General features: G+C 41.7%; 1 protein-coding gene across 1 annotated transcript in view; it reads right to left on the bottom strand.

The window, feature by feature from the left end:
* The window catches only part of sesn3.L (sestrin 3 L homeolog), a 75,417-nt gene extending 64,944 nt beyond the window's left edge, over nt 1–10,473 (bottom strand). The window contains 1 exon segment of the mRNA NM_001092009.1: nt 10,309–10,473. Within this exon segment, the coding sequence (NP_001085478.1) occupies nt 10,309–10,371 (63 nt within the window). The 5' untranslated portion in view covers nt 10,372–10,473.
* Nucleotides 10,474–17,186: the final 6,713 nt, after the last annotated feature.

Raw genomic sequence — 17,186 nt, 5'->3', positions numbered from 1 at the left:
AACAACAGACTGGGCGGGGCTTTTCAGAAAACAGATAAAATATGGCTGAATGCAGCAGAGCTGATAACAAACATGGTTCAATAAGTATGAGAAATTCCCCTTACAACAACACAAACAGCAAAGAAGTAAACAGTATTTCACGTTGAATATCTATTTGGCATTTTTGGCATTTCTAGACCTTGACGCATCACCCCCCTGTTTTGAATGACTTAGCTTTCAGTCTGGGAGTCCCAAGACAAGGCAGTACAACCATCTCATCCCTAAACCAAAAATATTGGGGTGTTCTTGGCAAATAAAGGGCAAAGGAAAGGCACCAAGTGTTACAAATGCATACAAGTATTATGCTATCATATTTATATTTGAAAACGTTCTTCTACTTGCAAAAAGTCTAAAACACCAGTGCTCCATCTTGTCACAAATAGTGGTGCCACAGTGGCTCCCTTGCATGCACTGCCATGTAAACTTCATAATCCCAATCACATCATTTCAGCGCTGCTATGGGAACAGTGACATGCTGGGTTAGATTAAACCTGCACAACTGGCTAACAATACCCTATGCCAGAAAAGTCAAATACAGGACGGAAGCCTTCATTCAAGTCCAGTAACTAAACAACTGAAGCACTGCCACCCCCATTCTCTGTAGCACCCCGCCATCAATGTTTCAAGGAATGGATGGTGCTAACCTAAGCTCCAGGTTCTAGATTAACTCTAGCTACCTCTGTATTAGTACAGAACCAATGACACATAGTGGAGATTTCATACCTGTTGAGCCACTAATCAGCCTCCTACCCATGACATCCTTAAACTGGCAATACACTATAAGATCAGATTGTTTGGCAAGGTCACCAAAGATCCCCAACTAAACTGGGCAATATCAGGCTAATCCAATCATTTGGCCCAATGGCAGGAACAGAAGCTATCGGAGCAAGGACCGCATTAATGAGTTGATGCATTCCTCGACCTGACATGAAAATCAAACCTGCCCAATCTGGCCAATTTTTGGCCGGATAAAGGTGTAGCGGGTCCATCAGATGGCGCCATACACATACAGAATTGGTCTGAAGAGCCCAAATAGGCATCTTAAATCTGCTCGACCCGCACCCGACCCTAACCTGCCCTTACCTTAGAACGCATCCGCCTGCATCCAACTTCCGGGTTGCTTTTATAGAGCCGCGCCGACCTGCCTGCCGATGACATCACAAAAGTGGCGGGGTGAGCAAGCGCAGCATCTATAAAAGACTACTAAAAGCCGGCATATGACGGTGGCAGGTGGAGCAGGAGAAGAGCTCAACCCGTAAATGCCCGCCACACGCGAAGAGGAGTGTGAGTTTGGCCCGAACCCGCAGGTATTGGGTCGGCCAACACATCACTACTGCTCATGTATGCCCATCTTTATATATCAAATACAATGGAAGCCTGGAAATATATTCCCAGGTATTGACTGGTTCTGTAGAATTCAACAGCAAAAAATAAATAAATTCTCAGAACTTTTCAGTGCTTACAGAACAATTTTATTGCAAAACTTCCACCCCCCAAGTGCCTCATGAAAAGTAATGTTAACGGAGGTTATCAGTAACGCAATAATCTGGCCTTGTTGTGTGTTTCTCTCCTCACCTAAAGAGAAATAACGTCAGAGCTGGAAAATGTCATTGGTGATTTTGTGCCCTTGCATCATAACCTGCAGCCCAAGCATTCAGATAAGCAGCTAGAGCTGTGCTTGGTAGGAAGAGACTGGGTATAGATGGCAATGCTGATACTATATGTGCAGGACTCTACCGAAACCAGTGCAGGATATATTTCCATTTGGAAATCTCACACACAGGCCAAATTCATTACATCCCTGATTTTTGCATTACCAACATGAAACGTGTCATTAGCCTTCCTGTAATCTCTGTGCTCCAACGCCCGTACACTCTTCACCATTAGAAATTCACTTGAATCATTCAAAAATGGGTCAGGTACCCTCAGGGCATGTTTAGGGAATTCAAAGAGAAAAACCAAGCTGTAAAATTAGAGCATGAAGCTTTATCTGGCTGCCAGCACTTGTGGGAGAAGCTTTAGTAAATATAGTCAACAAGTTCTCTGCAGAGGGTCCATTTCATATACCTTGACATAAAGGAAAGCAAATCAGATATACAGTGCTTTTCTCCCGTGGGACTGAAAGAGCTTTAGGGCATGGCTGACGGGGAAATGTCCCGAAAATGCTTCTTCACCATCTAAATAATCTAAATTACCGGTGGTAAAACCTAAGGTTCCCGAAGTCGTCCGAAGTTTCCTTGAGCCGCAAGAATGAAGCGATTTCGATTATTGCTGGTGGAGAAGCATTTTTGATACTAAAGCTAGAATTCTTGGGCCGCAGCTCAGTGATAATGGTAATGGTAATGGTGTAAGACCCATGCATGGACACTTGTCTGGGAGTTGAAAATTCACCAACAGCAGGAGGGTTGCACATGTCAACCTTTTAGATAAATTAGGCAAGTTCTCTTTCTACGCAAGAGAGATGGTGCACGAATGCGGTACCTGTGGCTCATGTTCATCCAGCAGAATTCTGCACTGAAATCCATTTCTCAAAAGAGCAAACAGATTTTTATATATTCAATTTTGAAATCTGACATGGGGCTAGACATTTTGTCAATTTCCCAGCTGTCCCTGGTCATGTGACTTGTGCCTTTACTTTAGGAGAGAAATGCTTTCTGGCAGGCTGCTGTTTTTCCTTCTCAATGTAACTGAATGTGTCTCAGTGGGACATGGGTTTTTGCTATTGAGTGCTGTTCTTAGATCTACCAGGCAGCTGTTATCTTGTGTTAGGGAGCTGTTATCTGGTTACCTTCACATTGTTCTCTTGTTTGGCTGCTGGGGGGGAAAGGGAGGGGGTGATATCACTCCAACTTGCAGTACAGCAGTAAAGAGTGATTGAAGTTTATCAGAGCACAAGTCACATGACTTTGGGCAGCTGGGAAATTGACAAAATGTCTAGCCCCATGTCAGATTTTAAAATTGAATATAAAAAAATCTGTTTGCTCTTTTGAGAAATGGATTTCAGTGCAGAATTCTGCTGGAGCAGCACTATTAACTGATTCATTTTGAATCAGTTAACTCTGGCCACGTAAAGCTGAGCTAACATTGGCTGCTCTGATCATTGACCAGTGGGGCAAGAGCTGAATCAATTAGCACCGTTATAAACTGCCAATTCCATCTGGAGAGTTTTCGGTCTAGAGCTGGCAGTAGTGATGTGCAGGTTACGAAAAACTCAACCCACACCAGATCCTAACCAGCCAAACCTTAACCCACACTGGACCCTAACCCACAAAATATTGCATTTGTAGGACGCGTGCCCAACCTGCACTCACGTCTACGAGCCTCTGGTTCTAAAACAGGGAATCTTCTGGAGCAAAAGAGTGTACGTCCCCATTCTGACCCACACCCAACCCTAGCCTGCAATAGATGGCCATATTTCAACCTGAACCCTCCCAACTGATGGCCAACCCACAGGTCACTGGGTTTTGGGTCAATGCGCACATCATTAGTTAGCAGCATGTATGTATGGCCACTTTAAGGCCAATGGCAGATATAACATATCAAACATATGTACATGAGTGAGGTACAATCATTTTTGGGCATTCACTTTGTGCCCACTCATCCCTCATGAAATGTACAGACCTCATGTTGGGTGCACGATCAAGGTGCATTGAAATGTAGCCCAACATCTTGGAGAAATTGTGCTCACAGACTCCTAAAATGTCCTTTTCTACCCCCAATGACTAATACCAAATGGGTAAGTTTATCCAGAGGCAGTTCTATTGCTTTATATATATATATATATATATATATATATATATATATATATATATATATATATATATATATATATATATATATATATATTTGAAAATAATATATATATTATTGCAATTGTACAGGAAAGTGTAACCCTTTCATCTCCAAAACAAGGCAGAGTATTAAAAGGCAGAGCCTAGGGACAGAATGTGATTATCTGAAGATTAGCGTGTGCGTAGGGTGTGATTTTTAGGCTGTGTTTAATGAAACAGTTTAACTACAGGTTATGAACCGGCTCCTCTGTAACTAATGCTTCTCAGAGCATTGACCCTATTACTGGACTCGGGGCGTTAGTGCCGCACAACTTTATTACTGAGAATTCCAGAGAAACGAGTTTCATCGACTTGACCCTTATACACAACTTTAAGTCAAAAACAAAAGATGAGTTTGTGCTGCAGCCATGTCTCTTGCAGCTACAAATTACAGGGGGATCAGTCGACTGTTTGGGCATCCCAACAATCCAGGTAACGCTGACTCAGTAGAGGCTAAACTTCTTATAGATAATGTCACAATGGGCAACACTGGTATTGTGACGTCAACCTGAAAAGGAGGCACTGAGACACAACTGAGTTGGCTCGTTCGGATTGGCCTTCTGATCAGAAAGGGGGAAGCAGATTGGTCAGCCTAGCCTAGAAATCAGAGCGCTCACAGGATGGGACATGGAGCTTACAGCTGTTTTGAGTTACAACTCCCTGGGTAAAGAAACAGACCAAGGCTGCTGGGGGTTGTATTTCACAGCAGCTGGGGTTTGACATGTATGCACTAAGGTGACAGACGCTTCAAACAAGCAGCCTTCTATCATAGCGGAGGCACAGTAGTTCATATGGACAATGTCATATAGCTGCCCATTAGTGGGAGTTGTAGTTTCCTAGTTGTTTTCCAATATTTTACCCCCATATTGCAGATGTGATTACAAATTGCCAACAAAAAAGTTTTTATTACAATTTAGAACAGCAACTGGCAACCTGAACCCCACCCACCTCCCAGATGTTGCAGAACTACAACTCCCATATTGGCACCAGCAGCCAAACCACGTGCATAAAGAGAAGGCAACGCTAGGGACCTAGCTGACTGTGTGGCCCCGGCAAAAAGGGGAAGCCAAAGCTCTTTACTGAGCTCTGTGTTGTTTATTTTCCTTTGGATTAAGAGTAAAGTATGAGGGCAAAGCTGCTTTTCTGCTAAGCACATTCCTCCCCTGCATATTTGTATTTACACTCAGGAGAGGGAGCACGGGGGTCTCTTTATTCAAGTGAGAACAATGTCCACTAAATGCTCAATCAAATACTACTATATCCAATGTAAGTATACTATTCTCTTCTACCATTACTAATCACACAACAGTAAAACATGGGGAGGCACATTTATCAAGGGTCGAATTCATGCGAGTCTTTTTATACTCCCATAAATTCTAAATTCGATTGGTCAAAATTTTAATAAAACCAAATTTTTGAGACTCAAACAAATTTAAATGACCTGAAAACTCGAATCAGATTCGATTCGAATTTTAAAAACTCGATTCAAATTTAAAAAACTCGAACGGCAGGAAGGCTACAAACATCACCAAATTGATCCTTAGACCTCTCCGATTGACTTATACAGTAATTCGGCAGGTTTTAGGTGGCAAATAGTCAAATTCGATTTCTTAAATGGCCAGAGTATGATAAATCTCGAAATGTGAATTAAAACTGGAATCGAGTTTGGATACTTCACATTTCGAATTTGAGAGAAAACTGGAGAATGAAGAGAGATGGCGGCACAGTGTTCCTGTGCCAGTTAATGTTTTTATAAAAAGGGTGGACAGGCACAAGGCAGTGATGATCACTGGGGATCCCAAACAAATTGGCATCCCCCAGCGATATAAACTTTTTTGTCTTTTAAAGAAAAGTGAAGGGAAGAAAAAAACTTGTAATAATATTTGATTTCCAGTTAAAGTATAAATGTGCCTATAGCAAAAAAAACAGGTGGAAGAGAGGTATTCTATTAGAAGTACTGCTTGGCAACCAGATACATATTAATTATCACCATCATCATTTAAAGGGTACCTTTATTTTACCCAACCAAAGGTGCAGGCTAATAGAGCCCGCACTCCGGCTGGGGGTAAAAGTAGTTTGAAAAAAAATGGCCCCTCCAGCGCTAAGACATTTGCACCAAGAGGGAGCTCCCAGTATGAGCGGCCATGTTGTGCAGCTCGCACGCATGTGCATAATGAACAAGTTGCAGCATTCGCTCATTATCCACAGGCTGTTACCCCCAGCCGGACCTTTGCTTGGGTAAAATATTTTTGCCCAACAGATACCCTTTAAGGAACAATAAATGAACAACCAAGGGCCGGTAAAAGAAAAAGGGTAAGATAAGAGGGTTATGCTCACAAAATCTTACACTCTAAAATCTGCATGTAATAACAGCAGCCCTTAGCATGGCAAGTGAGAGTCAGGCATGCGAGCCACAGCACAAATACATGTAGAACAGATTGTCACGGGTGGAGCTGAATGCCGACATGCCAGTAATACATTACACTGCTGCTCATTATGTGAGATAAACAACTTGCACATAGTCAGCCTCTCCCATTGGATGTTCTTGTACCAATCACATAACAGAGGCGTTTAGGAAGGGCCACTGAGCCCCAAATAATAAGGCAAGCGGTGAATAAGCAGGGTCTATAAGAATGAATTCAACCCTTTGTGCAAAGCTTCAAGATACAGCAGGGCCCATTTATTAAAGGGTCAGGCGCTGGCACACACACACACCATACACTTTGTTTGGGAGAGTAACTGCAGGGAATGTTTGCGGGGCATAAGATGCGCCTGTGGAATGGCATGTTAGTTAGTTTCACCACTTCCAATTCCACTTGAGCCCCACTCCAGAGGTGATCGCTGCAAAAACAGGGAACAAGGTCCATTGTGGGACAAAACAAGGCACTTTTTTCACCTTTTGGAAATGAGCCAGAACCAGACGCAGGTGCCACTATAATGAACTGAACCCCCCCACCCCAACACGGCATCTAAACATTATCCATATACATGATCCACTTACAATGTATTTCATTAAGGAATTTCAAACCAGATGCAGAACTACAACTCCCACCATCCTCAGTTTCCCCTTTCACATCTACATATGCCTCTGGTGGTAGTTTTTCCATCACACTAACTATCTAAAGTTATTTTGTAAATGTAACTGAGGTTGAAATCATTGTGTGCGTATTCTCTGCTATTGAAACAATGTTGCAAAAGTCAAGAAGGGCAATCTAACGACATAGCCTGGTCACGCTAAAATACAGTGAAACCTCAATTTTTCATCATCTGATTTTAAAGTTTTCCCTTATTTCACAATATATATATATATATATATATATATATATATATATATATATATATATATATATATATATATATATATATATATATATATATATATATATATATATATATATATATATAATGCCTTTTCCAGATATTGCATTTTCCTGGATTTTACACAGTTTTTTTTTTTCTGGTCCCCTGACAAACTTAAAATGGGGGTTCTACTGTAGATGCAAACGTTGCAATTATTTTTGCCAGGTGCGATGTCCGAATATGTGGCTTGCTCTTCATACACAGTTGCATTGTATAGTTGCATTCATTCTGCCCTTTTGCCGAATCAGCAGAAGTGCAGCTACAGATGCTGGGGAACCTTGGAGTTTCTGCCGTTCTGAGCATGGGGACAATTCCAGGTTTCCCCACAGAGGGATGCAACAATAGGTGCACCAGACATGCACCAAATCATGCGCTAATGACTCTGAAAACATTAGCCTCAACTTGCATTTGTGAATAGGCACATGCACAATTATGTTTGTTTTGGCACACTGAGCGCAGCCCCAGTTCTGCTGGAAGTCCAGGAAAATTGTTGCACTGTGGGTGAAGAACATGCCAGTTTGTGTCGACAATTGCACCCTATTCGTAAATGACCCTTGAGGTGGCCATAGACGCACAGATAATAATCGTACGAAACAAATTTTCATGCGATATTCGGTGCGTGTATGGTGGGAAAACAGCCGACCGATATTGGCAGAAGACTTGGATATTGGTCGGCTCGTCGATCAGGCTGGACGGAAACTTTTGATCAGGTGCCATTGTGTTGACTCGTCAGATACAGGTAGAATTCTATTGTTTCTGTCTGTATATCTGATGATTCAGCTCTATACATGTTTACTGAAACGAACGATCTTTCTTGGAAAGATCTTTTCCAAGAAAGATCGCAATTGTTACATGTATGGCCACCTTTAGTTCTTCCCCAGGCCTGTTAATCGGCTGGCTTCTGCTACATTGTTTCAGGAGTAAGGACCAGCAGTGGAGAGAAGATCAACAAATCCTGGTTTCAATAGCAATTACATTTACCAACAAACTTTAAAGCCGCTGGAAAGTTGCTTAGAACTGCATTTTCTTTCATTATGCGAGACGCATGAAAGTGTACAATATTGTATATCAAACTAATAAGATTATGTACTCCAACGAATAAGATCCGCACAGGTCTTAAAAATATTAATTTTTTAAGACCTGAGAGTGAGGATCTTATTCGTTGGATATATATATATATACACACAAACTACAAAAAGAAACCGCACTCATAGTCTAGGAGACGTTGCAATAAAGCCAAGAATGTTTTTTTTTTTCACTAAAGCCCTACGAGTGTGGTTTCTTTTTGTTGTTTGGCTATTTGGATATAACCAGCATCCAGGCATTTTGTTTGGTTGATGGTGCACCAGCTCTGGACACCCATTATCCAGAAGGCAGAATTACGGGATGGCCGTCTACCATAGACTCCATTATATTCAAATAATCCAAATGTTTAAAAACGATTTCCTTTTCCTCTGTAATAATAAAACAGTCGCTTGCACTTGATCCCAACTAAGATATAATTAATCCTTATTGGAAGCACAACCAGCCTATTGGGTTTATTTCATGTTTAAATGATTCTCTTGTAGGCTTAAGGTACAAAAATGTAAATAATGGAAAGATCCCTTATCCGGAAAACCTCAGGTCCCAAGCATTCTGGATAACAGGTCCCATACCTGTTAACAGCACTGTCCAGGGGATATCAGATGCAAGGGGCCACAAAAACAGAAAGATGGCATTTCTTCTCTAGAAAACATGGCAAGCCTATATGTGTCTCCACCTGTAACAGCTCAGGGGCCACAGGTTGGCCAAGCATGGACTACACGATCAGTGCAACGCGTAAGCTCACACGGAGACTGTTTAAAGGGACAGTGCCATTAAATTTAAACATTGCAGCAGTCCTGCCCTGCTTTACAGCTGACATTCTACCTATCTTTATAGCCAAGCATGCAGACCACAGTGGTCAGGGATCCTATCTGAGGGATAGACTACAGAAAGATTCTCAGAATAAAAGCAAAGAGGGGCATTTTTGACCGCCGCCATTTTCCGCCTGATGGTGGCACAATCAGAACACCCTGCGAGCCATTAACCTCAACAGGATTTATTGACAGAGCGACTGAGATCAGAAAGCTTAACGTGGATAAAAGACTAAAGGTCCCGCAAAGATTTCTCTTGCCGAACGACCGATTTTAGGGAAGTCCGACCAATCCTTCGAAATTATCGTGCGGTTAGTGGGATTCGAACGATCGTACATCTTACGATTTTTCCCACGACATCTGTCAGGAAATTGATCGGCCAGGTTAAAAAATCTTTGTCTATCTATGTCTGCAGGGTCAAGCAGGCAGCTCCCCTTTGTTTTCCTGGCAAATTGGTCTTTTTAGCTGATGGACAATTCGTACGATCGTTCCGAGATAATCGCGGTCTCACGATAACGATCGGATCTTTTAAAAAATCTATAAACATCTATGGCCAGCTTTAGTCTCTGGCACACTTGCTAGCTGTCAGAGATTAACCAACACATTTATTCATTCTTAAAGGGACATTTTAAGGGTCTCAAGCAGAAACCCCTTAAATGGCTGAAGAAAAGAAAAAAACTTTAAAAAAGGTTTTTGCGGAGAACACACCAATCACATATATCAGGACATGTCGGTCACGTTGCAGTCTGCAGCGAGCATTACGTCTACCGATATCGATGTCGCCAGGAGCAAAGCCTGTGACCCCCCCAATAACATCTGCAGGGCCCCCCAGTTGAAGTCAAAGTGCAAATGAAATTGTGTAAGAGTTATCAGTTGTATGTTGTTGGAAATTGCAGGCAGCAAAACAACTGCAGGGCTGTAATAATTAGGGCTGTTATCATTGGCCCCTAAAAAGCTGGGGGGGCTTCCTGCATTGCCAGGGGCCCCTTTTTCTTTCTACTAAGTGGAACTAATGAAAGGGGAACTTATAGGCGGCTGCACACCAGCCTGAAACTCTGCAGCTGCTCTTCAACTTCCTGCTAAGGCTGCTGGGAGTTGTAGTGCAACAAGTGAGTGATAAACGGGAGGTTCCAGTCCAGAGGGCACATATATGACATAATTCAGACAGCAGAGAGACCACTCACCTTTCTCAGCACTCTCTGGCAGTTCCCACAGATGAGAAAGTCGCTGCTGTTGCGCCGGTTCATTTTGCCTCAGATGGTTCTATAAACCCCCACAGGTTCCAGGGCCCCTCTCCGGCTGCGGCTCAGAAAGAAGGGGAGCGCAGCCGGCCTGCGGGTAGACCCAAGACTGACAGAAAGATGAGGGGAGGACCGACATGTCCGCTCTCCGACAACATGACTCTTAGACCACGCCCCCACAACCCCGCCCTCAGAGCGCTCATTTATACCTTGAGCGGTTCGCCACGCCCAGTCCGACTTTCGAACCCTTCCCAGAGGCGTGAGGTACCCTTAGTCCCGCCCATTTTCTTTGCTGCTCTTCATCGATTGGGACTTAGTTCTGAGAAGACGCGCCCCCCGGCAACTGTTTCATTGAGCCAATCGTAAGCCAGAAAAAAGAAAAAAAGAAAGTGCCGACCAATCGTGAGTGCAGAGGGCTGGGAACTGCAAAGAGTCCCGCCCCCTTTAGCTGAAAAACAAGAGACAAAGGGAAAAAAGTGGTTGAGGTTATTCTATGTGGTGACAGAAGTGTGAAGGGATTTGTTACCTCAGTTATTTGTACTTACAGTTTACTGCTTCCTCAGCATTCCATTCAGCTGATATACTTGTCTCTCAGAAGCTTATCAACTATTACTTTTGCTGTGGGTCCCAACTAGGGTTGACACCTTTTCCTATATATTTATCTTTTTTCCCTATCAATAACATTGAGATTAACAACAATTTTTACCTGCCAGGCCAGTAAAACAACAGCAAGGTGGCAACCCTAGTCCCCACCAGTGACTTGAACTAGTTACTGGGGCCCTGGCATTCCAGAAGCTGGTTCTTGTATATATGTTTTCAAATTACACATCTAGGAAAGACTGGGCCCTCGAAAACTCATGGAATTCCTTCCCTATACCCCTGCTGCTTCTCTAAAGACCCCCATACAGTGAGAGGCTTCTGACCTGCTGAAAATGACTGCTTATGGTACATATACAATAAAAATATTGCATTGTATAACTAGAGGAAGGCTCTGGATTTCTGAGGTAAAAGGGGCAAGGACGCATAAGAAATGGCAGTATAAAATATGTCCTTTTCCAAAGTTTTAGGGCATCACTAAACTGCTTTTGCTGAGGTCCAGTAAGTTACAATTGTTTTAAGATACATCTTTGTTAATATTCATATTCACAACAGGGATACCAAACACACACTGTGGCCCTATAGGCAATCTGGGCAGCTAAGTGGCAAATGAGATTCAATGTTGATAAATGTAAAGTCATGCACAAATATCCACTTATACCCTTAATGGGACTGCACTAGGCAAATCCATTATGGAAAAGGACCTTGGAGTCCTTGTAGATGATAAACTTGGCTGTAGCAAGCAATGCCAGTCAGCAGCATCAAGGGCAAATAAGGTCTTGAGCTGTATTAAATGGGGCATAGAGTCACGGGAGGAGGGGGTCATTCTTCCACTGTATAGAGCACTGGTAAGGCCCCATCTAGAATATGCCGTACAGTTTTGGTCTCCATCACTCAAACAGGACATTATTGTATTAGAGAGGGTACAGAGAAGGGCAACTAAGCTGGTAAAAGGTATGAAAAATCTTAGCTATGAGGAAAGACTGGCCAAATTGGGGATGTTCACGCTGGAGAAGAGGAGCTTAAGGGGTGATGTGATAACTATGTATAAATATATAAGGGGATCATATAATAATCTCTCTAATGCTTTATTTACCAGTAGGTCTTTCCAGCTGACACAAGGTCACCCATTCCGATTAGAAGAAAAGAGGTTCCGCCTAAATATTGGGAAGGGGTTTGTTACAGTGAGAGCTGTGAAGATGTGGAATTCTCTCCCTGAATCAGTGGTACAGGCTGATACATTAGATAGCTTTAAGAAGGGGTTGGATGGTGTTTAGCAAGTGAGGGAATACAGGGTTATGGAAGATAGCTCATAGTACAAGTTGATCCAGGGACTAGTCTGATTGCAATTTTGGAGTCAGGAAGACATTTTTCCTCATCTGAGGCAAATTGGAGAAACTTCAAATGGGGTTTTTTGCCTTCCTCTGGATCAACTGGCAGTAAGGCAGGTTAAAAAAAAGAGTTATAAGGTTGAACTTGATGGACATGTGTCTTTTTTCAACCTAAATTACTCTGTTACTATAGCTGTTGTTGGACTACAACTTTCAATTATCACATCACCAGTCCAAGGCTGTTAGGGGGAGGACAGAATTTGCAGTACCACAGCAACTGTAGGGTCGTAGGGTGAATGTGTGCTGCAATCTCCGCAAGACCACATCAGAAAGCTGAGAGGAATAATATTATTACTATGCTTTATTTATATAACACCAACATATTCCCCAGCGTTATACAGATATTACACATCATTCACACCTGTCCCTGCCACAGTGGAGTTTACAATCTAATATAGTTAATGTGATGCAAACCTTGCTCTGGTTTGTAGAGTTTTGAGTTTTGTTATGAGTATGTGGGAAGACATGAGTAGTGACATACAGTAACTAGAAGTTACTGGACCCCAAAGCAAAACCATTTCAGGGTCCCCCATAACTTTAGGAATAAGACCGTTTTCATAGAAAAACCTGCTTATCAGTCAATGCCTCACTAGACATTTATATTACTGGAACCTCCCAGCAGTTGCAGGGTCTGCTTGTTCTATAGTTTTGCCCCTGGGTCGTCATTTCTAATTTATGTAATTTGCCCCAGCCTTCCTTGTCAGGTACCCGTTGTTTCTACCTCCTACACTAACTGCATCATAGGGGTACAGTAAATGGGAGCTCCTTGCCCATTATGTCTGTTTCTTTGTCTTATATACAAAGCCATATATAATGCAGGCAACACTAAATCAGTTGACTACAGTCGCTACCACAGGACTGCTGCAGAACCTGTTTGGAAGTACTGTTACTTTTATATAGTGTTACTGACTGTACACAGTTGAGGAAGAGAGGATCTTCCAAGAACAAGTCAGTGAATTCTATATTGTAATTTTTGCTGCCTGAGGCGCAGGGAGATTAAGTGAATGATCTTTCTATTAAAGCCCTCTCCTATTCATCTGTTATTCACCGATGGCTGATGAAATGCCAGATTTCGAGGTGCAGCACCATACATAATAAGTGAAAAGACATGAGCAGATGAATGTCAAGTCAAGACATGAATATTCTAAAAGTGCTTGCATATGAGGATTAACTTATTATGCAGTCCATACACTTGGCACTTGCACAATAACCATACTCAGAGCTACTGCACTCACACAAGATTCAGAATCCAGTGCAGATTGCAGCACATGGGACCTTGAGTAGGCATTAACGGGGAGGTTCACTTTATTGTCTCCGAATATACGTCTTTACGACATACTTAAAGTTAATTTAAAGGTGAACAACCGCTTCAAGTGCATGGCTCCCTTATGTCATGCATCTCTTGCCACTCCTGTCTAGTGCATTCTGAATGACAGACAAGGTAGGTACAGTATGTATGTACCAGGAGACCCATGTCCAGCCTCACCATTATGCAGTTCTGGCAGGTACAATCAGTGCCATATACACAAAGAGGCACAGCTCCTTGCTCTCCATTCTGGGAGTTCAGAGAGTACTGTTTCAGGGTGCCAGCCAAGAATAAGATAGAATGATGCATTGTGGTCAAAAATATGGTGCTTCGGGCCTTTTTTTTTTTTTTTTGCACTTGTTAACTTGCAATCCTTTAGCAATCCTTTAGTCTGCACGTTTAAAAATCCACAACTAATTTGTTTTGGCAGGTTACACAGGAAGTAATGCTTTATCAAAAATATAGAGCTGTGTATGGAAAACATAGTTGAGCACAGCAGAGCTGCAAACAATAATGGTAATTTAAAAACCAGACTTCTACTTCAAGTAGGTTCAATGGCACAGTGGGTGATTTCAAGCATTTTGTTCCCCTTAAAGGAGAACTAAAGCTTAAAGAAACAGTAACACCAAAAAATGGAAGTGTTTTAAAGTAATGAAAATATCATGTAGTGTTGTCCTGCACTGGTAAAACTGATGTGTTTACTTCAGAAATACTACTATAGTTCATATAAAAAACCTGCTCAGTAGCAATGGCGGAAATTGAAAAAAGGCTATATGGCACAGGTTAAATAGTGGATAACAGATAACATTATGTTTTACAGAGCTTATCTGCTGTGTAACCTGAACCTTTTCTCCTTTGTAACCTTGAACCTTTTCTCCCTATTGCTACACAGCAGCTTATTTATATAAACAATATTAGTGTTCCTGAAGCAAACACACCAGTTTTACCAGTGCAGGGCAGCACTGCATTATATATTTATTATTTTAAAACAATTTCATTTTTTGATGTTACTGGTCCTTTAATTAAATAAGTAGCTAGGGATGTTGTACATTATGTTTTGTGCTTCTGTACCAGCCCAAGGCAACCACAGCCCTTTAGCAGTAAAGATCTGTGTCTTCAAAGATGCCCCAGTAGCTCCCCATCTTCTTTTCTGCTGATTCACTGCACATGCTCTGTGCTGCTGTCACTTACTGAGCTTAGGGACCCACTCACAATATACAATACACATAGAATAGAAATGTCACAATATAAGGCTGATTAGTAATTAATACAGATAATTACTACATGTCAGCACAGAAACCAGTGCAATTAGCATCAGAATTTAATAATCAGTCCTGTAGCATCAGCTTACATTACAGGTAGTGTTGCCACAAGGCCGGTATTTTACCGTCCTGGCCGGTAAAAATGATGGTTGATCCCAATGTTATTAATAGGGAAAAAAGATAAATATATAGGAAGGCTGGTATTTTTTTCCAGAAAAGGGTGGCAACGCTAATTACAGGCCAACTTAATTTTCTGCTTGATAATTTGGTACAACCCTTAAGCTTAGCTTCTCGACAACTGCTCAGAGCCCACTGAGCATGTGAGTGTCACAGACACTTTCCAAGATGGTGACCCCCTGTGACAAGTTTGAAATCCTGGATCATTTCTGCTACTGAAAGCTGAAACTTTAGGCTGGTGCAATAAGTTTAGTATATAAAATGTGGCATATTTATTTTAGCCATATTTATTATTAGAGTTTAGTTCTCCTTTAAGCGTCTATCATCTTTGCCTGTGCCAGCAGTGACATGTGATGGGCAGCATGGGTTGGTTGTCTTTCTCTGCCAGCAGAGAAACCACCAGCTGAGATATTAGATTGTACTAAACTCTAAAAACAATTATGGGTAAAAATTGGAGTAAAGGTGTAGTATAGGTACAGTATGTGATTGTATAGTATTGTATATGACCAGCACTGGTATAGTGAGTACAGTTGCTAGAATAGTAGTGTATACGGCCAGTATACTGGTATAGTGAGTACAGTTGCTAGAATAGTATTGTATATGGCCAGCGTACTGGTATAGTTTGTATTGGTATTTGCTAGAATAGTACAATATATGGCCAGTGTAGGTATTGTAAAGGTATGTGCCTAGTTTAGTATTGCATATGGTATTTTATAGGTATGTGTCTAGTATACTGTTGTATATGACCAGTTTACATATAGTATTATGTATATTCTTAGTATAGCATTGTGTATGGCCAGTTTATTTTTCTTACCAACACCAAGAGCTGTCACCGACAGGGCCCTATTACAGAACTTTTGTAGGGCCCTGCTGAAATAATAATGAATCCGTGGAAATCAAATAAAATTATTACAATAATAAATTGGAAGAGTTGATAATAAGTCCACAAAATAAAAATTTTAGTTTATTGTATCAAATAAAGTGGTTCTCTCTCTCTCTCTCTCTCTCTCTCTCTCTCTCTCTCTCTCTCTCTCTCTCTATGTATATAAATCAAATCCATTCAGTCCTTACATATGTTGAGTTTGAGTCTGATCATGCATTAGTATTCATTTGTTTATAAAATGCCAGTTAATCATAGGAGTGCAACAGGTAATTAAATGAATGGCATTCACTTTCATTGCTTAGCAAAACTCCAATGCCCGGCATGTTCCTCAGAGTAACCCGCAGGCTCACGGACTACCCCTGGCACCAATCAGGCCAACTCGCTCCAAATTCCTCTGAAAACACCATGATGGTGCCATGCTATTTGGCAAATGGAGTGAGTAAGAGTTTGACTAATCACTTCAGAGAACATGTTACCACTTTTGTACACTGGAATCTAATGGTGCTGGCCTTTACATCACTCCACCTGGCACTTGGTGTCGGAATTACTGCTCAAATCGGTAAGCAGTAACCCAGCCTATTCCGACACTTGGCATTAGACATGGTGTTGGCAGGCTTATTTAGGGCTTCTCATCCATAAAAAATCTATGCTCCCAATGCACAGTATGGACCCTGGTAGTGAATGTTCCAGCTCAGTGTCTACATATGGCCATACTGGGCAGCTGGGTGGTGCAGTTGTTGGCACTAGTGGCAGTAAGTTCATAGGTTTGATTCCTGTCAAGGCAGTATCTGCAGTATTTGTATGTTTTTCCTTCCTAGACTGTAAGCTCCACTGGGGCAGGAACTGATGCAGATGATATAATCTCTTTAAAATGCTCTGTGATATATAAATAGAGCAGAATAATAATGCATCTGTATACTCAACAGGGATAAGTGTTCCAGTCAGCACAAATGAATGAATATCATGTAGTAAATCTGTGCTAGAGTGTGCAAAGGGGTTAATACTGAGAAAATAATCAGGATGGTCGGAATGGGCAAAGTTCGTGGTTCACTGCTGTATTATATAACATATGGCAGGTGGCAAAAAAAAAGATAAGACAATGCAAGCTGCTGTTGTAATGTGTATAGGGAGAGTGTAAGCGGGCATTAATCACTGCTCTTGGTTCCTTTACACAATATGTCTCCTGATTCAGCCTGTGCCTTCCA

Source organism: Xenopus laevis, chromosome 2L (assembly GCF_017654675.1).
Source record: "Xenopus laevis strain J_2021 chromosome 2L, Xenopus_laevis_v10.1, whole genome shotgun sequence".
In the NCBI taxonomy this organism is placed as follows: domain Eukaryota; kingdom Metazoa; phylum Chordata; class Amphibia; order Anura; family Pipidae; genus Xenopus; species Xenopus laevis.
The sequence above is the reverse complement of the archived record's forward strand: the minus strand, read 5'-3'. Positions and strand labels throughout refer to the sequence as shown.